Genomic DNA, 24,439 nt, shown 5'->3' with positions numbered 1-24,439 from the left:
GACCGCTGGCATGGTCACCTTCTCTGTAGGGTCTTCTCCTGTGCTCCTCCCTCTCATCAGGGGGTTGGTGTTCTCCTATTTCTGGTGCCCTGTGCCGGTCCATTGCTCCCTTGAAATCTGCAACTCCTCGTGGTATACTGTTCAGCATTGGTGCTGCTATCTTGGGCACTGACCTCCAAGGTAGCAGGATTTTTTTAAAAAAACACCATCGGCTTCTTTAACAGGCTGTTTAAAATCTGTACAGAGCCATCACGATCAGGCAGTAGGACTCCACAGAGCAGCGCTGGGTCTCAGCTCCCCGCTCTCCCAGGTCTACACAAGCGGCATTTCCCATTAGAGCAGTTCTAGCAGCACCTCCAATTTTTAATTTTCTATATATATATAATTACATTATAATAGCGCCTTTGGAAGACTACACAAAAGAGTCTGGAAAAACAACCAACTGAAAAACCTCACAAAGATAAGCGTATACAGAGCTGTTGTCATACCCACACTCCTTTTCGGCTCTGAATCATGGGTCCTCTACCGGCACCACCTACGGCTCCTAGAACGCTTCCACCAGCGTTGTCTCCGTTCCATCCTCAACATCCATTGGAGCGCTTACACCCCTAACGTCGAAGTACTCGAGATGGCAGAGGTCGACAGCATCGAGTCCACGCTGCTGAAGATCCAGCTGCGCTGGATGGGTCACGTCTCCAGAATGGAGGACCATCGCCTTCCCAAGATCGTGTTATATGGCGAGCTCTCCACTGGCCACCGTGACAGAGGTGCACCAAAGAAAAGGTACAAGGACTGCCTAAAGAAATCTCTTGGTGCCTGCCACATTGACCACCGCCAGTGGGCTGATAACGCCTCAAACCGTGCATCTTGGCGCCTCACAGTTTGGCGGGCAGCAACCTCCTTTGAAGAAGACCGCAGAGCCCACCTCACTGACAAAAGGCAAAGGAGGAAAAACCCAACACCCAACCCCAACCAACCAATTTTCCCTTGCAACCACTGCAATCGTGTCTGCCTGTCCCGCATCGGACTTGTCAGCCACAAACGAGCCTGCAGCTGACGTGGACTTTTTACCCCCTCCATAAATCTTCGTCCGCGAAGCCAAGCCAAAGAAAGAAAAAATTTATAAGATTAATTTATAATAGTTTATATTATATAAGAAGCAGACAGAGTGAAAATCATCCTAAATTTGATCAAAGAGTGATCGAATGAAGTATTGACATTATACAGTTCTGTTTCAAAATTCATATAATTCTCTTACTAAACGAGCCACTATCTTAATGTATTCAATAGATTTCCATTTAAGTATTTAATACACTTTCCTTATCAGTTTATTCCCATGTCCTCTTCTGTTCTGAATAATTAAAAGACCGTGAATCAAAGATCAGAGGTTGGAAGAGGACCATATTAATTCTGTGTAGAATAATCCAGTCAATCCCATTTCCATGCACTTTCTCTAGAGGAAATATTTACCACCTTGCTTTTATAAAATTCTCTTTTGTAACTCTGCATTTAGTACACTTTTAAAATCATTGCATAAACATTTTCCCTTTATCATCCCTGGGTCTTTGACAATGACTGTTCTATTGTTTTTGAATCTTTGTTAATGGGGACAAATTCTTTCTGTTTACTCTGCTCCGAAAGATTCAGCCACAGCTTCTATAACATCATGAATGGTTCACCTTGATCCAGGGCCCCAAACGAGCTTTCCAAGTGAAGCAACACTTCACTTGTGTATCCGCAGGACTGATTTACTGTATCCGTTGCTCTCTCTGTGGCCTCTACATTGGAGAGACTGGGCAAAAAATTGGGAGATCAGTTTGCTTTGCGATTTTTTATTTTTTAATTTTTTTTAAACTTCAACCACAGTGTCTGCAGAATTTTGTGTTTTTCTTCATGAACGGTTCTGATCTCTCGGACTAGATTTCAGATTTATTGTCTGTGTACAGACAACCCTGAAATTCTTTTTCCTGCATCTGAGGCAGAATTATCTTTATTGGCAGTGCAAAAAAAAAATCTGACTCAGTGAACACATGTGAACAAATTGTGCAATACAAAGGTAGAAAAAAAATTGATAAAGTACAAAACTAGGAGTCCTTAAATAAGTCCTTAATTGAGTTTGTCGTTGAGGAGTCTGATGGTGGAGGGGTAGAAGCCGTTCCTGAACCTGGTGGTGCAAGTCTTGTGGCACCCATACCTCTTTCCTGGTGGTAGCAGTGAGAATAGAGCGTGTGCAGGGTGGTGTGAATCCTTGATGATTGCTGCTGCTCTCTGACAGCAGTGTTCCCTGTAGATGTTCTCCATGGTGGGGATGGTTTTTACCTGTGATGTCCTGAGCTGTGTCCATTACCTTTTGCCGGGCTTTACACTCAAGGATATTAGTGTCCCCATTACCAACCATGATGCAGCCAATCAGCACATTTTCCACCATACATCTGTACAAATTCACTAGGTTTCTGATGTTATTCCAAATCTCTGTAAACTTCAGAAGTCGAGGCACTGATGTGCTTTCTTCACGATGCCATTAGTGTGTTGGGTCCAGAAAGATCTTGCAAGATAGTGACCCCCAAGAACTTAAATTTGCTCACCCTCTTCACTTCTGATCCCCCAATGATCACTGGATCATACACCAGTGGTTTTTCCTTCCTGAAATCAACAATCAACTCCTTGGTTTTGGTGACATAGAGTGCAAGGTTATTGTTGATGCAACATTCAACCAAGTCAAATAAATCAATTTTTGGACCTTCTCCGTCGCTTAACATCCTACTTGATCAAAAATGGACAATGCTCCAGATATAGCCTCAACTGTGTTCCATAAAGTTCCTCGGTTTTGTATGCTATTACTTTTGATTATGAAATGTGGATTCCATTTTCCTTTGTCAACAGCTTGGATAAGCCACCTTTACGCCTTCAAAGATTTCCACACATCCATCCCAAATCTTTCTGTCATGTCCTCTTCAGAATTGAACCAATTAGTCTATTTCACCTCTTTTATTCCTGCCATATGTAATACACGACAAAAGGTTATGCAATTTAAAGAGGCCTTGGATTTTCTGTGATTATGTATGACCATTGTTCATTTGTCATCAGTAGGTTGATGCTCAATTTTGATAGACAATTCTTCCATGAAACAGCTTATGAGGATTCCTTTCATCCTCCAGAAGTGGGCAGAATGTCTCCTAGGCTATTTTTCATCATCGTCCTCCAGATATTCCAGCAAACCAGCAAGATGGTGCAACTTATTTTTTAAATATATGAATCGTGGAAGCAATTTAGTTACTTAGAGCCCTATCACAATGCCAAATTGAAGTCAGTGGTCCATACACAGATTATAATTTACTTTCTTGTGGCAAAATTCCGAGGACACAAGACATAGAAGTAGGAATAGGTCACCTGGCACCTTACAACCTCCCTCCTATTCAATAAGATCACAGTAGCTTTTTTTTGTCTTAGTGCCACTTTCTTGGACAACTTTTTGTACATTTTATGATATCCAGCAGAATCGATCTGTTTTGAATATAATCAACAACCTTTTTTGGATAGAGAATTCAAAAGCAATACTACCCTCTGATTGAGGAAATTTATTCTCATCTTTGTCCAGAATGGCTGATCTCTAATATTAAGATTGCTATGCTTGGTTCTAGTCCATAGCTAGGGTGGCACATCCTTGCATCTCACCTGTAATACCTGTTTAAAATTTTTTGTATTTCAATGAGATCACCTTTCATTCTTCCAAACTCAAGAAAGCAAAGGCCTAGGCTACTTAATCTTCTTTCCCAGGAATCGATCTTCTCATCCTTCATTGTACTCCCTCTATCATGTTTATCCTTCTTTCATTAAGAAGTCCATACATGTAGATAACATTCCAGGGCAATCTTACTTGGGCACATTATAATAATACCAAGCATCTTTACTCTTGCATTAAGATCTTCATTGCAATACAGGCCAAGATTTAGTCATCAACTAAATGTTAACTTTCAATTATTTGTCTAGATAACAGCAATAGTTTTCAATAAGTCATCATTTTAAAAATATTTCTCTTTATTCTCTATTTTATATTAGATTTCACTGGCCTTGAACATGCTCATTGACTTGGTCTTTCCACATTTTCTTGAAACTCTCTTTGTTGTCCACACTGTCACTCAGCTTTGAATCCTCAACATATTTTGATTTACTATTGGTTACATTATAGTATTGAATGAGTCATCCTAATCTTAAAATGAGAAGATCTTGGAACGTTTGAATACACCAAAGTGTACCTGAAAGCATTTTCCATTTTCACACAGAATCAAATGACCAAGATTATGAGATTATCCCTGAACCAAAAGACAAGAGGGACAGTAATGAGCAATCTCCTCAAAGAGCAAACAGGTAAAAGTTTATTCTGTTGCTTAAAACAATTTTGACAAAATCATTTCAAGGAACCCGTTTAGCATCCCACCTTTTTAAGAATATCACACAGTGGTATAAAGTCATATAGTTAAGGCAGTTCTTGTCACTGGATGCAGCTTAAAATTTAGTGAAATACTTAAACCACTCAATGAGCTAATACTAGTGAATTTCCCTGTGATTTATTTTGGGAGATGCTGATATTTTTGTTTTGGTTATTTTCTATCACTTACCAGAGTAAAGAGCTTGGGAATATCATGGGAGGAACTAAAATTGTCACAAATTGACACGAGCCCATGCCATCCAATTATACCCAATTAACCTACAACCTCTGTGCATTTTGAAGGGTGGGAGGAAACCAGAGCACCTAGAGAAAACCCACACAGACATGGGGAGAATGTACAAACTCTTTACAGACAGCATCGGATTTGAATACACATAACTGTTAATAAAAGCACAAGATGCTGGAGAAACCAACGGTCAGTGTCCTGTATGTAGCAAAGACAGAGATACATAACTGACGTTTCAGGCTTCAGCTCTGCCTTTGCTACATAAAGGACACAGCTTGAACAGCTGAGTTTCTCCACTATTTTGTGTTTTTACTTCAACTACATTGTCCACAGAATTTTGTGGTTTACTAATTGATTGTTTGTGCATAGTTTGTGTTTATTACGAATGCTTTCTGCAAACATTTTCATTATTCATATCCACAATCCAACTAATTCACTTTTTTTTCTGTTTCTAGTCCAAACTCACTTTAATTTACGTCATGCATCTTTAAACTTTCAAATGCTTTGTCAGATCCTTGCCGAATTATTGACTGTCATTCTTTCAGTGATTTCAGCCCTACACAGTTGAAGTCGTGTCCTTAATCTCACCATTTTTCTGAAATTTTACAAATTGCTCCCAAAGCCTGACTCCTTTCACAAGAATTTGATCTTCTATCTTCATGTTGTTTTGTGGGACTCAGTGTCAGATTTTGCAAGCAATGCTCCAATGAGGTGAAATACACAAAAGGGTTGGGGAAACTCAGCAGGTCATGCAGCATCTGTAGGGAGTAAAGGGCAACCCTACAATCCCAGCATCTGCTGACTTTCCTATTTTATCTTCTGTGAAGTAGATTTGGATTGCTTTCAGATCATAGCAAGGTTACAGGAGGGAAGAAGGCTATTCAGTCCATTGAATCCCTCTCTGTTTAATACAAGTAAAATTAATCCCATTCTCTGCTCTCTTCCTGCTCTATGATTTTAACTTCCAGTTCTTATCCAACATCCTTTCCATCATCTCAACTGCATTGTCTGAGTCATAAACATTAATAAGGAGGACTGATATTAGTACCAACTCCACTCTACATATCCTCTGGGCTCAAGAAATAATCATTAATTATTGTTCTACTTACTGTATATTAGCCAGTTTTCTTTTCATTTCTAGGCTTCAACCTTGATGACAAAGATTACATTTTAAGATAGAATTAGATGCTGTTCTCAATGTGCAATAACATTCCTGAAAGGCTCGTCTGTTTAAAAATATATTCTGTCTACAAACTTGTTATTATGTATTTCATGGTTCAAAAGTCCTCATTTAACAAAGATGAACTCACATTTTCTAAGATGCCTTCAAGCAGAGGCATTTAGCAGTGAAAGATGGACTTGTCACCTTAATTACACCTCACACTCAAAATATGCCATGGTCAAGGAAAATGAACCATTAAAAACATGTTGTGCACATAGGAAAATTGTACCCCTTGATATAATCACATAAAGGTGTACAGGTTGCAATTTGAGCCTTACCTAAAAATGGTCCTGTTTTTTTCTTGCAGATTGTATCAGTTTATAAAAACAGAAGCTGAGCCCTTCATAGCAGGAAAAACTGTAAATACAACAAAGAAAATTCAACTAGCAGTAAGTGTAATGTAATTTTACTATCTTTTTAATTAGTTATTTTAATAAAAGATGCTGCAAAGTACACAATTTGTAACACATTGTTCAGTTTGCGTACATGATGATATTTGAGAAATTCTGACATTATCAAAATGTTTTTGGGCTAGAACTAAAATGAATTAAAAGAGGAAGATTTTTTTGTTCCTCAAAGTAATCCCCTTTGTGAGTAACAAAGAGGATATTGTGGATTGCAGCAAAAAATTCTATCCAATAAGAGTTACAAAAGCAGGGGGGAGAGGGGGTGGAACGTTCTTTTTTTATGAAGCTTCAATATTAAACTCAGAAACTCCAAACCACAGTTGGATATCTTCATTTCTCAGCTTGATTAAAAATCAAGGATGGTTAATGGTTGGGCAAGCATTTGGTGAGCTGAAGCATGTGTTTCCATGCTGTTATGGCTCTGTGACGTGCACTGCAAGTTGATCATAGGTGGAAGTAATAGCTAAACAATAGGCATACCGAAAGTTTCCACATTTAAATATGTGGTACAGCTTAAAAAAAAAAGGTGTATTTTCCTCCCAGTAGCCATACTATTGAGTATAATATTCATTCATTTTGGATTGACGCTGAAGTCATCAAGCTTCAATCGTTCAATCTGTGGGATTGAAATGAGCTTTTGTCTAAAATGCCATACAGACCAGGGTGGCCCAGAAGCTATTTTTACATCAGGCCAATATCAGCATCGGCTGCTGCAAGGATAAGAAAGAAATTTCAATCTTGCTTCATGCCAAGAACTTACCAACATTCCCAAAATTGGAGAACAGGTAATTATTTTGATGAGCATGGGAATGTTGTAGATTTTTTTAATTTATAAATTCAATTTATTATCAAATTCAATCTTTTACTGATTTTACATTCAGGAAAATTAGAAGTTAATTTAATGCCAATTTTAGAACTTCATCCTTTAATATTCCTTCAAAGAGTAACTGCTGTCAATATTAACCTTTACAGTTACCAATGGTAACAGTCACCACCGTTATCTTACCTTCAATTATGTTCATACTTCCATAATATATGAATATTGTATAGTTACAATTATATATGCATCTGAATGTTATATGCTGATTGGCTGATCATTATTTAGGAAAATTAATTAAATTAACAAATCTCTTTTTGCCTCAGTTTTATGAAAATGGTGCATCCTGGGTCTATTCAATAGTACCACTGGAATGCACTGTTACCAATCCTCAAACAGAAACTAAATATTCAGGAATGAAGAAATATATTTCTTATCAGATTACACCAAATGTAAGTATCTTTTTTGGTCTGGCTGATAGGACTCTTAATGAACTGAGTGAATAATTAGGCAGAAAACCTTGGGTTTGAGTGGATGATTATTTAGTTAATATAATACCATTATGAAAATGATTATTACTTCACTGTAATTCCAACAATATAATTTGAGACCTAAACTAAATAATATTTCCATAAAATTGCAAACATTCAGTAGAAAATGCTTTTAAACTTATTTTATTTTATTATAACATTACCAATTGATAAAAGTTAAATGCTCAAGAAAAAAGTCAGATGGAATATTCTGGAAGAGATTTTTAATCAAGTGCATTAAATTGGTGGAAATTATTTTCCCATTTAAAATTCCTGGATTTTGCATTCATTCTATTTCTTTGCCACATGTTTGCTTGCATTATTTTTTTAACGCTAATATGCCATAATTTTGTAGGACACAAATATATCAGTTTACCATCGATACAAGCATTTTGACTGGCTATATGGAAGACTATCAGAGAAGTTTGGTTCAGCAATCCCAATCCCTCGACTTCCAGAAAAAGACCTTCCATGTAAGCACTGATTATAAGGTACCATAAAGAATTTGTCACCGTTTAATAATGGATTCCCGTCATTGTGCATTGCACAGCATCTGCAGGCTTTCTTGTTTAACTCTTCTCTCTCTTTGGCTTGGCTTCGCGACGAAGATTTATGGAGGGGTAAATGTCCACGTCAGCTGCGGGCTCGTTTGTGGCTGACAAGTCCGATGCGGGACAGGCAGACACGGTTGCAGAGGTTGCAAGGGAAAATTGGTGGGTTGGGGTTGGGTGTTGGGTTTTTCCTCTTTTGCCTTTTGTCAGTGAGGTGGGCTCTGCGGTCTTCTTCAAAGGAGGTTGCTCCCCGCCGAACTGTGAGGCGCCAAGATGCACGGTTTGAGGCAATATCAGCCCAATGGCGGTGGTCAATGTGGCAGGCACCAAGAGATTTCTTTAAGCAGTCCTTGTATCTCTTCTTTGGTGCACCTCTGTCACGGTGGCCAGTGGAGAGCTCACCTTATAACACAATCTTGGGAAGGCGATGGTCTTCCATTCTGGAGACGTGACCTACCCAGCGCAGTTGGATCTTCAGCAGCGTGGATTCGATGCTGTCGGCCTCTGCCGTCTCGAGTACTTCGATGTTAGGGATGAAGTCGCTCCAATGAACGTTGAGGATGGAGCGGAGACAACACTGGTGGAAGCGTTCTAGGAGCCGTAGGTGATGCCAGTAGAGGACCCATGATTCGGAGCCGAACAGAAGTGTGGGTATGACAACGGCTCTGTATACACTAATCTTTGTGAGGTTTTTCAGTTGGTTGTTTTTCCAGACTCTTTTGTGTAGTCTTCCAAAGGCGCTATTTGCCTTGGCGAGTCTGTTGTCTATCTCGTTGTCGATCCTTGCATCCGATGAAATGGTGCAGCCAAGATAGGTAAACTGGTTGACCGTTTTGAGTTTTGTGTGCCCGATGGAGATGTGGGGGGGTTGGTAGTCATGGTGGGGAGCTGGCTGATGGAGGACCTCAGTTTTCTTCAGGCTGACTACCGTCATTAATATTGCCTTTATGAATATGACAATTTGAAAATTACAAGATTTAGTTATACCTGTGACAGAAATGAACAAATATAATTCAGTTTGATTCACTTTATTGATTGAGGTGCAATTGAGAGGAGTTAAACAAAGAAGTCGGCAGATGCTATGATTGTAGTACAGTTTACCCCCTCCATAAATCTTCGTCCGCGAAGCCAAGCCAAAGAGAAAAGAAGAGTACAGTTACACAATCCTTTATGCAGAACCCTTGATGTGTTCTGAATTTCAGATTTTTCCGAATTTCAGAACAAAAACCAGCTGCCCCGGGTTTAAGCCTACCCGAATTGCGCTGCCATATCCACCCCCTTCCAGTCATGCTGCCGTCTCTCTTCCTCTTCCAACCCGCCCAAGTCGTGCTGCCATCTTTCCCCCCCAACCGAGTTGCGCTGCTGCTCTCTCCCCCTTGCCCACCCGAATCGCACTGCCATCTCTCTCCCACCTTGCCAGCCCAAGTCGCGCTGCCATCTCTCTCCCCCTCGCCCATCCAAGTTGAACTGTTGTATCTTCCCCCTCCCCGCCCAACCTAGTTGCGCTGCTGTATCTTCCCCATCCCTGCCCAACCTCATCGCACTGCCATGTCTTTCCCCCTCCCCACCTAACCTTGTCACTCTGTGTGTGCACTCGTGCTCTCTTTCTCTCTTCCCACCCCCCCCCCCTCGCTGTACCAGCACCAGAGGAAAAAAATGCTGGCTTTTGGAGCTTTCTGGATGGAGAATTGTGTACCTGTATGCACAAAAATGCTGGAGAAACTCAACAAGTCAAGCAACCCACTGTTTTAGGTCTGAGCCCTTTGTCAAGGATTCAGAAAAAAGCAGACAAGCACCTGAATAAAATGGTTGGGGGAGGAGCACAGGCTCATGGGCCTGTTGCCTGTGCTCCTCCCCTGCCCACCACCCCCCCCCCACCAATTGAAATGAGGTTGAACTTGCATAAATGACAGTATTATATATTTGCAACAAGATTGTATGTCATGCATTATGGGAAATTATGCTTGTGAAATAGCAAACCGTACCAATGCTCCACCCTTCTTCCTCCTCTAACTCCAGGCTCCATTTTCCAATCATCTCTCACCCTGCTTTGGTCCACCCATCACTTGTTGGCGTCTCTCTCACCCCTCACCTCTCTCCTCTTTATACTGGTTATCTTCTCTTTGCCCTCTCAGTTCCGATGCAGGGACCTGAAAAATTGTCACCCCCCACAACCTCTGACTGATGCTGCCCCACCCGCTGAGTCCCTCTGGCAGATTGTTTATGGGCTCATGGAATTGACCCTTGGCTGTTGCATGAAACAGACCATGCATCCTGCAATGGATCTTTTTCCTCACTCATTAAGTTTCTCTGGAACTTGCATGTAGCGACTACTTCAGTAGAGCTACTAAAGCAGTACACATACACCAGGTTAGTCAACACAAGACTGTTTAATTGGGCTTGACATGCTTCCTTTATACACCTCACGTCCTGGGCTCCATGGGACGATGTGGTGACATCATTGTGAGTTTGCCGCCAATCCATGGGACCGGTTTAAATGATTTAAATTAAACATAGTGAGAGTCCCACGCCTTCTGGCAGGAGGCCCAGCAAACCAACATGCCGTTACTCGGCACACAGCACTGTAAGTGAGCAGTCCATTAACCAGGTGAGTACCCAGCTGTCTGTCCTTGAAGGACAAAAACTATTTTTTGATATAACCCAATAATCATTTACAAGGCCACACAATGACATTAGATCGGATTGTGTTGGACCCGGCCTCCTGCTCGGTATCAAAGTCTTTTCATTTAACGTCAAATGAAGTCCCCTCACTTTCTTGGGCCAGATGCCAACATGTATTCTTGCTGGGCCTTCTTGAAGTTGATCACAAGGCTTAAATGGCAACAAGTCCTTAGGCAGGAATGAGCTGACAAGTTTTATGAACCAATCAAACAGATGAAGTTTCTAGTTTCTGTTAAGGCTGGAAGTGACTTTAACAGTCATTTTCCAACAGAAAAGATTTGACACTACAAGGTTTTAAAGAGTTTTAACATTTAAATATTTAATTAAATAGCATCTTCAAAAAATATATTAACTGGAAACATTTAAAAATAAGGCTCCTCGGTCTCAGTAGTTCTGATACTCAGAGCTCATTCATTTTTTAAAAATTGCAGATGCTTGAAATCTGAATTAAAGAAAGGGTTCTGGACCTAAAATATTAACTGTTTCTCTTTCCACAGATGCTCCCCAACTGGTTACCAGCATTTTCTATTTTTATCTTGCACGGTTAAGTTTGGACTTGTTTCCTTTGCCATTTCCCCTCAGATTGAAGTTCTAATACAGGGGTTCCCAACCTTTTTGTTCCTCTGTACCCCTTGGGCATTTTTTTGGGTTCCCGTGTACCCCTAAAAATTACAACTGCAGATTACAACACCATATATTGTTGAGTAGTGGTTATTCTTTTAGACCCAATGTATCTCCTGAAAGGTGCAAATGTACCACTGGGGGTACATGTACCCCAAGTTGGGAACCCCTGTTCTAATAAGTAATTGAATGAATGGAATTTTGTGATTATAAACTTCCATTGTGTGAAACTGTTATTAGACAGTGTACAATTGAAACAACTGAAATTTTATGCCTAGTTGTACATGATGTCATTCCTGTATTTATACATATCACCCACACATCGCAAGAATTCAGAGAATTCATGAATAAATTGTGCAAATAATGTTGTAAACAGTGAGAAGGTTAAATGCAAACTTCAGGAGAAAAATGTCAAGAAATGAACTGTTAGACCATAGATAAAATGTAATATAGAGAAACATGAAATGATGCATTTTGGAAAGAACTTGGGGAGATCCAACATAAAATATTGGAAATAGAACAATAAGGTGCTGTTACTAATTTAATTAGCCACTGTAAGTTATCCTATGTATATAGATGAGTGTTAGAGTCTGGGGAAGTCGATGAGTGTGTGGGAAGAATAAAAACAGGATTAGTGTAGGATTACTGTAAATGGGTGGTTAATGGTTGGCAAGCATTTGGTGAGCTGAACCATGCTGTATGGCTCTGTGACTTGCACTGCAAGTTGATAGGGTGGTTCAGGCGTATGGCGTGCTGTCCTTCATTTGTCAGGAGATTGAGTTCAGAAGCTAAGAGGTAATGTTGCAACTCTGTAAGAACCTGGTTAGGCCACACTTGGAGTATTGGGTTCAGGTCCATTGTCTTATTATAGGAAAGATGTGCAAGGTTTGGAGAAGATGCAGAGGAGATTTATCTGGATGCTTCGTGGATTGGATAATATTTCTTGTGTTGAACAAGCTAGGGCTTTTCTCTTTGGAGCGATGAAGAATGAGAGGCAACAATGGAGGTGCGTAAGATTATGAAAAACAAAGATAAGGTAGACTGCCAGAACTTTTTTTTCCAGGGTGGTAATGGCCAATACCAGAGGACATCAGTTTGTTGTGAGTGAACGGAAGTTTAGGGAAGAGATAGGTTTTTTTTTACATAGAGTCTTGGGTGCCTGCAGTGCACTGCTGCAGGTGTTGGTGGAGGCTGGTACAATAGGAGCATTTCAAAATCTTGTAGATACTTGGATGTAAGAAAAATGGAGATCTGTGATCTGTATGGGAGGGAAAGTGATAATAGAATAGGTTCGTAGAGGTCAGCATTATTAAATTTTCATGGTTGCCCTCTGAATTTCATGAATACCTGCCTCTGCACACCAACATTTACTAGATTCCTACCCTACATTTTCCCATATTGTTCTACGTCTCATCTTCCTGCCTTTTTGCTTGGCCTGTCTTTGACTCTTTACATACCCCTCCCTGATCACTTTCAACCCTAGCTGTACAAAATCAGCACATGTAACTATGCTCCACTCTTTCATTCAATATATTAATATACGTCTTGAAAACTTGAAGGTAGGAATTATCCCTGTGGTGCCCCACAAGTAACATTACTTTTATTTATCTTCTGGGTTTTCTTCCCTTTAACTACTCTGTGTCAATGCTAATACAGTATCGGTAAACCTGTGAACCAATTTTGGTAAAACCAATTTTACATTTCTTTATCTTTTCTACAGTCTTAGGAAGTCAATGTAATAGATTGATTCTGTGAATATATTATCAATTGACCGTTAGCTTGTGAAATGGTATGCTTTTGAAAAGTTGCCTTTGATTGTTTTCAATTTTTAGGGCGGTTTAGTGAAGACTTTATTCAGGCCCGAATGCGTAGACTGCAGTCCTGGATAAACCGCATATCTCGTCACCCTGTGATTTCCCAGAGTGAAATTTTCCAACATTTTATCAGAAAAACAGATGAAAAAGTAAGTGAGTAATTTTTTTTAAATAAAGCCATCTTGAAGAAACAACCCCAACCTTGATTTTTTTTTAAACTACAAGTTTCACAGATTTATCACTTGCTTCTTTAAAACTACTGTGATAGTCTGATCTTGCATGCACACACCAAAAAAAAAATGACTTGCATAGCATACATGGGAAGTTTTATATTTTTTTTACAGGTTATTTTAGAAAATGCCTAAAACAGCACTATTGTCGACAATAGTACATCAAGTATTTATTACCATAGAAGTGAAACCTATCTAAACTAATCCAAACTATCATGCTTGGAGTTTATAAGGCAACAATGACTGTATTACCATCCCAAAATAGAAAGAAATTGGAATGAGGACCAATCTTTGATCCATATCATTAACAGTGTCAATACCAACATTTATCTGAGAATGTTTAAAAGAGAGAGATTTGAGATTCATTTTACATCTGTTCTCTGCTTTCTGTCATACTGTGCAGTATTTGATTACCCCATTGGATGCCAAAAATGATAGAATATTCTACAACTCTAATAAGCATAATAATTTCATCAAAAAGTTATGGAATTTTTAAAAAATTAACAGCACTGGAAATATGGCAAAACGCAGATTGACGCCTTGTCCTCTTGTGGTCACTGATCCTTCAGCCATACGGGCTTTGAGATATTAACATTGCTCTGATTTTTGAACATATAAAATTGTAGCATTGTTCCTTCCAGGAGTGGAAAACTGGTAAGAGAATTGCCGAGAAAGATGAAGCAGTTGGAGGAATGATATTCTCTGAAATTATGCCGTCGACAGAATTTAGGCTGCTCGATAGGTAGGTTTAATCTGTGCATAGGTAGAAACTTGTTGGTCAAAAATTTTACAAAAGCAATCAGTTGTCAAATTGCCATATTTTTATAGAACGAAATAAAAGGATTACATTTTTTTAAAATTAGCTAACAATAAAACCAAGCATCCAAATTTTGTCTGGTCCATTGAGATTCATTTGATGATAACAATGAGTTTATTGTCATATACATGAGTACAGTGTAAATATGCATCAAAATCCTTATTTGCTGCAGCTACATAGGGGAGTTGAGTCAATGGTCAGATCAGCCATGATCTTATTGAATGGCGGAGCAGGCTCGACGGGCCGGAAGGCCTACTCCTGTTCCTATTTTTGAAAATGTTTTTATGGTTACATAAAATTCACCAACAAACAATAAGTACAATTAAAATACCACAGAGAAATAAAGATAATTTATAAAAAAATGTGGATAATATTCACAGTTGCATTAGTCAAAAAAAAAAGGTCTGTTAGCACGGTGCAGACAGATCTTTCGTGATCCTTTGGTTCAGGTCGTACGGGGAGGTTTGAATGTTTAATTAAATTGCACGTACGTGAAGTTGTCAATATGTTGTGTTCCATTCCCAGGACAGAGTGTTCATTCATGTTGTATGAGGAAGAAAGTAAAAGCATTAATAAATATTTAGATATTGAAATTAAATTACGCTTTAATGTATTTTGCAATGTTAAATATGATTAGCTCTTTATATTTGTTGACAGATTGTTTCTTTTTTAATTTAAAGAGAAGAAGCAGAAAAATGTTTGACCTTTGCCAAGTGTATGGGGGAAAGTGTCCAAAATCTTATAACAGCGACTGAAGAATATATGGTGCGGTGCACAGGAAGTATGTATATTAATCCATATCAAAAGTGAAAATGGTATCTTTGGTATGTACACCTGGTGCAAGTATCTCCTGGTCATGGAACTAAGACTACTAATGGTTTGGAATCCAGCTTCATTCAATACAAGAGGGGATAAACACGATAACAGCATTGGTTTTCTCATTCAACATTAATGTTCTATTCTTATGTGAAGATGCAGGAGAGTTGGATTTGGTATGAAATTAATAAATATTTAAACCTTTGTCTACATTTTTTCTGCAACCTAGTGTGGAACTTTACATGCAGAAATAGGTTATTCAGGCCAACCAGCCTTTGCTGGTATTTGTTTCATATGATCTTGCTCCTACCCTTGATCATAATCTTTTATTCCTTTCTCCTCTTGTACTCAGTGGTCTTCCCCTTGAATCCATCTGTGCTACTTTCCTCCACTATGCCAATTAAGGAATGAGACAAGGTGGGTGACAAGTATGTGTAGAGGAATGTTTTGGGTCCAGTGATCATAATGCCATTGGTTTGAACTTAATTTTGGAGAAAGATAGGTCTGGGCTTCAGGTTGAGATTCTAAATTAGAGAAAGGCCAATTTTGAGGAAATGAGAAACAATCCAGGATGTGTGGATTGAGATAAGTTGTTTTCGGGCAAGGATGTGCAAGGTAAGTGGAAGACCTTCAAAGGTGAAATTTTGAAAACGTTCCTGTCAGGATGAAAGGCAAAGTTAACAGGCATAGGGAACCTTGGTTTTTGAGAGATATTGGGGATCTGGTTTGGAAGAAGAGAGAAGTGTATAACAGGTATGGGCAACGTGGAATAAATGAGGTTCTCGAGGAGTTTTTTTTAAAAATGCAAGAAAAACCTTAAGAATGAAATCAGGAAGGCTAAAAGATGACACGAGGTTGCTTTGGCAGACAATGTGAAGGAAAATACAAAGGATTTACAGGTATATTAAGAGCAAAAGAATAGTAAGGGACAAACTTAGTTCCCTTGATGATCAGAGTGGTCAGCTTTGTATGAAGCCAAAAGAGTAGGGGGAGATCTTATATGTTTTTTAAAAATCAGTATTTACTCAAGATTCTAGCACAGAATCAAAGGGAGTTAGGAACAAAAGCAGTGCAGTCATGGAAGCAATACAGATTAAAGAGGAGGAGGTACTAGCTGTTTTAAAGCAAAGTCTGGATAAATCTCAGGACCTGGCAAGATATTCTCTCGGACCTTGAGGGAGGCTAGTGTAGAAAATGCAAGGGCTCTCTGGCAGAAAGATTTAAAATGTTCTTAGCCTCTGGTGAGGTGCTGGAGGATTGGAGGGGAGCTCATGTTGTTCCGTTGTTTAAAAAAGGCTCCAAAAGTAAAGGTGGAAATTAAAGAGAGTTGCTATGGGCCCAGAGGACCCCAAAACCCAGCAGCAAGATAAATTCACCAAGATAAATGGTTACTTAAACAAAAGTTACTTTTAATTTTCTTTAAATATAAAATCAGGATCAATTGTTAACTTATTACTATTAACCTAACCTCCTCCTAATTCTAGGCACACACATATGTAATATGTATATATTCAGGAAAGTTCTTTGAATCACAGTCCAATCTCACTTCTCACTCCTCCAAATTCACCGGTATCAGGCATTTCTTATACTGTGTACAGAATTTAACATTTATGGATTTTGGTGTTTATAGGTAATTGGTTACCGCTCAGGAAGGTTCTTGTTGGTTTCAGAGAGCGATTTGTTGTTCATTGGACACGCACAAACTGATTTATCAGTCACTTCAGCATCTTGCCGAAGAAACTTGCCCATCAGGGTTTTCCAAATGATAGCCTCTTCTTCCAGGTCACCACAGAGTTCCTCTTGTTTCCCTTATTTCAGGAGAAACGCTCTAGCCAGCCATTTCCTCTTGTAAGGATCACAGGGGTTTCCACCAGACTGAACTCAGAACTCACAACCCATCTTCCAAATGGGGTTTCAACAAGCTTCCAAAAGCCACTGCAGAAGTCAGTTTTTTTTCTCCTCTCTCTCTCTGCTTTCAAAACCACATACCTTCCTGCAGGGCTCCAGACCCAGTCTTTGAAAGATCTTATCAGCCTCTGAGCATGGACTGTTTCATTTGCACCTGCTTTTGAAGTTCCTTAGCAAAGCATTTCCAAAAGAGTTTTTATTGTTTTTCCAAAGGCTCTCAGTGTCTCACTTTCAGCAAAGCTCTTGCATTTTAAATGAGATCTGTTTTGTGGTGTTTGTTTTTTTTTGTGACCTACACTAAACTCCCACAATCTATCTACTTTAAAAATATATTTATATATAATATAAAGTATAATATACCCATCACACCACTGAGCCTGATGTCAGTAGTGGGTTTGGGTATACAAGTACAGGTACACAATCCTTTATCCAGACACCTAAAATCCGGCAAGTGGGGTCGGGGGAGGCGGCCGAGGGACGGGCGGTCGGGGGAGATGGCCATTGGGGGAAACTGCCTGGTGAGTGGAAGGGGGTGGGGGTGGATAGGCAGCACAATTCGGGTGGGCTTTCCAAAATCCGGAAAAATCCAAAATTCAGAACACAGTGTTCCCCCAAGGGTTCCGGATAAAGGATTGTGTACCTGTATTTGGATAGCCAGAGACTGTTTATGGATGGTCAACATGGCTTTGTGCATGGTATGTCATGCTTAACCAATCTTAGAGTTTTACGAGGTGGTTACAAGGAAAGTTGACAAAGGAAAGGCTGTGGATGTTCTTTACATGAGGATGTTCCCACATGGGAGTTAGACCAAAAGGTTCAGATGCTATGTATTCAAGGTGAGGTAGTAAACTGGTTTCAATATTGGCTATATGAGAGAGTGGTGGTGGATGAATGCTTCTCAGAATGGTTTGCCTCAGAGGTTGTGCTAGTGTGAAATATAAAGTGTTCACAATCACTACTCTGGAGACAAAGTCTTGGAGAACAAGTTCAGCTTTATTTCGGGTCTGCAGAGCTGGGTGACACACCAGAGGTCCAGAATCATCACTCTTTTGTACAGTCCCGTGCTTAACATCACCCCCCCTCCTTTTAGTCTCTTCCAATCGGAATTTCAATACCTTACAACCTTTCCATTTTCCCTTCCATTCCTGCAGATACCACACAGTCCCTCCCTCATCATACATCGCATGTTATGTTAATTAGGCAGTCCCATCCTTATGGGCGTCTAAGTTAATATTCATGTCTTCATTAAGAAAGTTCAGTGGTTACTGTGGGGTACCCTAGGTCACCGTGCCAGTCCGAACCAGACTCCTTTATCCTTGAGGCTTCTGATAAGAAAGTGGCCCACTAGTTAGTACTGTCTATTCTCAAGCTCTAATCTACATATTTCACATTCCATCACCTTTCACAGAATGGTGATAGTTTAATCATCTCCAGCCATTTTTCTCACTAGGATCATCGTTGTTTGTCATCTATATCAGTTATCTGGATGATCATGTGGTAAATTGGATCAGCATGTTTGCAGGTGACACAAAGATTGGAGGTGTTGTGGACTGCAAGGAAAGGTCTCAAAACTTGCAGAGGGATCTGGACCAGCTGGAAAACTGGGCTGAAAAAATGGCAGATGGAATTTATTCAGACAAGGGTGAGGTGATGCATTTTGAAAAGACAAACCAAGAAAGGACATTCTCGGTAAATGGTAGGGCACTGAGTGGTGTGGTAGAACAAAGGGATCTGGGAATACAGATTGATAGTTCCCTGAAAGTGGTGTCATAGATAGGATTGCAAAGAGAGCTTTTGGCATCTTGGCCTTCATAAATCAAAGTATTGAGTACATGAGTTGGGATGTTTTGGTAAAGTTGTACAAGACATTGGTGAGGCCAAATTTGGAATATTGTGTGCAGTTTTTGTCACCTAACAACAGGAAGGATATCAATAAGATAGGAAGAGGGCAGAGAAGATTAATTAGGAGGTTGTCAGGACTTCAGGAACTGAGTTATAGGAAAAGGTTAAACAGCTTAGGACTTAATTCCCTGGAGAGTAGAAGAATGAGGGGAGATTTGTTTGAGATATACAAAATTATGATGGATATAGATAGAGTCAATGCAAGTAGGTTTTTTCCACTGAGGCTGGGTAAGATACAAATCAGAGGACCTGGGTTAAAGGAGAAAGGGGAACACTTCATAGAAAGCGGTGGGAGTATGGAACAAGCTTCCAGCTGAAGTAGTGAATGCGGGCTCAATTTTAACCTTGAAGAATTTGGACAGATTCATGGATGTGAGGGGTATGGAGGGCTAGGTATTGGGTGCAGGTCAGTGGGACTAGGCAGAAAAATAGTTCCGCACACACAAAGGGCTGAGTGGCCTGTTTCTGTGCTGTTATGTTCTATGGTTCTAAATGGCCAAGACTCCCCATCAACAGGATATTTTTGAATTCTTCACAAGATTTGAGGTTAGAATTCCCCACATGAAAACATCTATGTTCACATGAACAAGCTACTATAATTTTAAGAAAACTAAATTCCTGAGATAAGTATAGGTTGTTGTGTCCTTCCCAATCTCCCCACTTACTGGTGACTTCCTCCGGAATTCCCCATTAGCAGTGCTTTCTCCAATTACCTCCATTTATTCCTGGTCAGATCTATCTCGATGGCATTCTTCGTGCCCTCCCTATTTCTTGGTTTCATCATTTCTCCTGCATCAAATCTACCTGATCCTTATTTTTCTTGATTTATTCACTTCATTTCCTCTCGACCATTTAAAATAAATAGGCACTATATATTAAAAAAAATGAAATGCTTTTACAAGCTCTGATTTGAACTTTGTTAAACTTCAGACACCCAAGACATGAATTTACTTGGGTACTGTATGAACATTTTCTTCTTTTATTTCAGCAGTTCTTAAAATTTTGCTCCCTTGTTAACTTTTCCCACTGTTTTTCTTACCACACTTACCTCCTCTATATTCACTTACAAGCTCTTGTTTGTCTGCCACTACTAATTTTTGTCAGCTCCCACTGCTTTTCCTTGTGTTGTTAATTTCTGGACTAGTTCCTGCACTGGAACTGAGTTACCCCTGAAAATGTGTTGACGTGCCCCTTCTGTTGAAGTTCACAAAAATCCCACATTGTTGAGATCCAGAAATTTAGAGACAGTGTAGATCAAAGAGGAAGAAATGATGCTGAGTGCAAATTAAATTAAAGGTTCTTGGTGACTTCGTAGAAGATGCCTTAACTTTTCATAAGTGACACTGAAACCATAGAACTGTTCCATTGTGTTACAAAAAATTGGAAAAGTGTTAAGGCAGTCATGTGTTCAACTATGTGTAGGTTTGTGTGTGTAAAAAAAAATATATATAAAAAAAATAAATAAAAGGGTGTTTTAGGCTGTTTAAATACAATGGCAGGATCATGCAATGGGATACAGAGATTCAAGCATGACTAAGTGGACTATTAAATTCCTATGTTATAGCAGTGACAAATTCAGTGGTTTTGAAATATTTAATGGTGTCCTGAGATCACAAAGGGAACTATAAAAATGTAAGATGTTAATTTTTCCATCACAAATATAAATCTGGTGATGAACATGATGAAAAATGGTGTATTAGATGTTTGTCTTAGTGCATTCATCAGTTACCGTGTGACATACAAAGGAGTCTAGCCTTTATTATTCATGCTAGATTTGGATTCGAGTGTGAAAAAAAAAATCTATGTCAATGTAAAATAATTTACTAATAGGATAAATGTATAAAGTAAGTACTATATTTGAACTTGCAATCAACACCATTCAAGTACAACTCTGTAGAAATATTTGTGGAATGTATTTGAATGTGGCAGACCTCCTATAAAAGTGGCTAATAGTTGTTAATTAGATGAGAACTGGGCCGAATTAAGGCCTGATCATCATTAATATGAGTTCAGCGTCCATGGGTTTTACCTTTGTCTTATAAGTGCAACTCACAAAAACAGTTCAGAATGGTACTACTTGGACTTGACTATCAGCATCCTTAAACCCAGTAGCTCTAATCCTAGAATTTCCAAAATTAAGATGGTAGTTGCAAACATAGCCTGGAAAATATGCCACGCGACATTATTACATCATTAGGCCCTTTCAAGCTGCCGTGTAAAGTGGGATTAACTGGGCAATTTGCCCGGATAGCGCCCCACTCACACGGCAGCTTGAAAGGGTCCGACCCAGCCAGCGAGGTCCAAATCCAACATCGCATCATTGTCTTTCACTGCTAGCCAAGGGCAAGTTTTTGTGTTGTTCGTAGTGAAGGGATAAGACCGTCAGAAAAACTTAGTGAAAATACAAATTGGAAAGCCTTCTGAAATGATTTTTAAGCAAAGAACGAAATTACTCGACCTCACTTATCTGAACAATTTTAACACCTCTTTGTCCACTTCCCTCAAAACATTCAGAACAAATCCTTTCATTCAGACTTTACACCCCAAAAATTGCCTTTCCCCCTTGACAGTTTTTTTAAAGCAGGTCTACCCCGACTGGATGCCTGCTTCTAGCTAAACTTTGAGGAAGAGGGTCACTTCTACTCATACCCATCCCTCCTGTTAATTTGGCGAACTAATTATTGTGTTCTTGAAAGCAGAAGGCTTACTGCTATTCACATAGGAGCTGTCAATAAAGAATGTGGTTCATCTTCTGGTTCCATTAGGCAAGCAACTAAACAATGATAACATTGTACGTGAGGCTGCTCAGCCACGAGAAAACGTCACTGTATATTTCTTACTGTTACATTATGGTTGAAGTAACCACTGGTGCTAAAATAAAATCATAGCTGTGCATATTTGGATTAATCTATTGCTTTAATACATTCTTTGGCTTGGCTTCGCGGATGAAGATTTATGGAGGGGTAAATGTCCACGTCAGCTGCAGGCTCGTTTGTGGCTGACAAGTCTGACAGACACGGTTGCAGGGGAAAATTTGTTGGTTGGGGTTGGGTGTTGGGTTTTTCCTCCTTTGTCTTTTGTCAGTGAGGTGGGCTCTGCGGTCTTCTTCCAAGGAGGTTGCTGCCCGCCGAACTGTGAGGCGCCAAGATGCACGGTTTGAGGCGAGATCAGCCCACTGGCGGTGGTCAATGTGTCAAAATGTCAATCATTTTAGTTGGATGCTTTAAATTATATAATTGTTGAAATTGTTTTTTTCAGCATTGAAGTTTGAATATATCAAAATAGGAAGAGCTTTCTCGGAACTGTCAGCATCATTTGGTAAAAGCACCTATCATGGTAAAAGAGCACCCTGACTTAGTTTCAATCTAGTAACATTAATATTTCATTTACAAATAAAAATTGTGGTGTTTATCTTAAACAGACACATGAACCATCACAAATAGTACGCAATACATATCCATGTACTTGCAGCAAACATTTTGGGTGAACCTTGGTTGACTTGGCTTTATTTTTTCCTACTTTCTGGACTCTTAAACCCATTAATTGTACTTTTCAAACATGCCAAATTTAGTTATGATACGAGTCAACCAAATCCTAACCTCTGTTCGAAAATAAATAAAGTTTATTTATCTAATAGGTCCTTGAAACTTTTCTATATATTATAGACCAGCCATTCCCACCTGGGCTGATTTAAGGGGAGCCCACAGCACATTTAAGGATGGCCATGGTCTGAAATCATCATTTTAAACAAAAATGTTTTTTATGGTGTCGGTTGGAGAGAGGTTTGGAAGAGATTAATAAAATGACTGATTCACTTTTAAAAAAAAAGCCATTAACTTTGAGCAGTATCTTCGTAGCCAAATGAAGGTTGTGAAATAACTATTTCATACTATCCCTGTAACTAATTTGTATACAATGCCGAAATAGAAATCCCTGGAGCCTTAAGCAATTACATTTGTAATACAACATATCTGTTTAACTTGCTTTTAAGCTGGAGCTAGAATTTCTGCTAAGTAAAAGCATACTAAGAATCAATGGTACAACTACAGGATTTTAAATCAATGTGGCATTAAAATGATGTACATAGCAAAATAAATTCTCAGAGCAGCAATTCACTTTATTTATCAATTTTCAAAGGGAAAGACTCAATGAGAAACGCTTTATCATTTGTTGGAAAAACATATGAAGACATTGGGAATCTTCATTTTGATCAGGTAAATTGGACTCATTAAATATAATTATTTGATTATTCAGTTATTGTTAATTTTGCTTTTTGTTGTAATTGTGGTCTGTTGGGTGTGGGGAGGGGGATAAATGGCTTGGACTCAACGACAAATTTTGTATATAATGGATAACTAATTTGTGATTAATTACTGGAAATTGAGTTTGAAAATCTTGAAATAAAATAATTTTAAAAAAACTTTGCTTTTTGTAAAATTGTCTTCAGAAATGTTTAATGCCATAATGAGAAGTAACAGCCATACTTTTTTTGTCTTGTAGCCAAAGCAAGACGTTCACAGTCTGACTGAGATCAGTAAAGAGTACAAAGGACTGCTGAATTTATATCCCGATATGATAAGAGTCCTCAAGGTTAGTCACTGCCTGAATTTGTTTTGAGCTACAAAACGTGTTCAATTACTGAGGATGTCTATGAATGTTAATATTTATACTCCTATTAAAATATAATTACAGCTCAGTTTCCAACAGTAATCACTAGAGAACCATTAGCCAGATACTTCCCTGTCTAATTAAGTGAGTAAAACAGATGCCTGAGAATCTATTTCTTTAAATTGTCTATAAAACTCAGGTGGGAAACCATCCTTTACCAGTAACCTATTTGCCTGTAATGTACTCAGGGCTTTTTCAATCTCTTCTCCAGTGAAGGGGGCATCTAATTCCTTCTGATCGCTATCTTTCAGTTTTAGCAGCTCAATTACTGAGAGAAATCCATCTATTTCAATAGCATCCCCTATCAAATCTGATTTGTATAGCTTTGTATAATATTGTTTAAAATTATCAACAATTTGCTTTTGATTGCATGTTGATTTGTCAGGCTCTGTTTGAATTACATTTATCATCCTTGATGTCTCCTGCCTTTAGTTGCCATGACAAAACTTTATGTACTCTATCTCCCAATTTATAATACTTCTGCTTTGACTTTAAAAGCTTTTTTCTATTCTATATGTTTGTAATGTATTGTACTTCAATTTTTTATTTACCAAAGTTTTATATTTTTCTTTCAAACTCATTTTTTGGTACTCTTTTTCTAATTCTGATCTTTCTTTCTCTTGCCTTTCCATATAACCATTTACGGAGCGGAAACAGGCCATGTTGGCCTTTCGAGTCCGCACCGGTTCACTGATTTTGTGCGCCCTCTAATGGTCCCGTTCTTCTTCTTCTTAACCAGGGTGACTACAATTTCCTTCAATCTTGCCCAATCATTCCT

General features: G+C 39.0%; 1 protein-coding gene and 1 long non-coding RNA gene across 13 annotated transcripts in view; one reads left to right on the top strand and one right to left on the bottom strand.

Annotated features, from left to right (window-relative positions):
- LOC138738492 (uncharacterized) overlaps nt 1-24,439 on the bottom strand; it is a 165,757-nt gene that overhangs the window by 116,264 nt on the left and 25,054 nt on the right. For all 5 annotated transcript variants that reach the window (XR_011341569.1, XR_011341566.1, XR_011341570.1 and 2 more), the window contains 2 exons: nt 6,177-6,255; nt 5,786-5,825 (listed from right to left, as the gene is read on the bottom strand). This is a non-coding gene — a long non-coding RNA (uncharacterized lncRNA). The remainder of the gene's footprint in view (nt 1-5,785; nt 5,826-6,176; nt 6,256-24,439) is intronic.
- LOC138738491 (sorting nexin-9-like) overlaps nt 1-24,439 on the top strand; it is a 65,556-nt gene that overhangs the window by 24,054 nt on the left and 17,063 nt on the right. For 7 of the 8 annotated variants that reach the window (XM_069888780.1, XM_069888783.1, XM_069888778.1 and 4 more), the window contains 10 exons: nt 4,284-4,368; nt 6,206-6,287; nt 7,449-7,574; nt 8,008-8,125; nt 13,339-13,469; nt 14,192-14,292; nt 15,048-15,148; nt 22,252-22,329; nt 23,131-23,207; nt 23,494-23,583. In XM_069888780.1, the coding sequence (XP_069744881.1) occupies nt 4,284-4,368; nt 6,206-6,287; nt 7,449-7,574; nt 8,008-8,125; nt 13,339-13,469; nt 14,192-14,292; nt 15,048-15,148; nt 22,252-22,329; nt 23,131-23,207; nt 23,494-23,583 (989 nt within the window). The remainder of the gene's footprint in view (nt 1-4,283; nt 4,369-6,205; nt 6,288-7,448; nt 7,575-8,007; nt 8,126-13,338; nt 13,470-14,191; nt 14,293-15,047; nt 15,149-22,251; nt 22,330-23,130; nt 23,208-23,493; nt 23,584-24,439) is intronic. The other variant, XM_069888784.1, reaches the window with a different exon arrangement.

The sequence above is a fragment of the Narcine bancroftii genome, chromosome 7, assembly GCF_036971445.1.
Source record: "Narcine bancroftii isolate sNarBan1 chromosome 7, sNarBan1.hap1, whole genome shotgun sequence".
In the NCBI taxonomy this organism is placed as follows: Eukaryota; Metazoa; Chordata; class Chondrichthyes; order Torpediniformes; family Narcinidae; genus Narcine; species Narcine bancroftii.
Note: the sequence above shows the minus strand (reverse complement) of the source record. Positions and strands in the feature narration are given on the sequence as shown.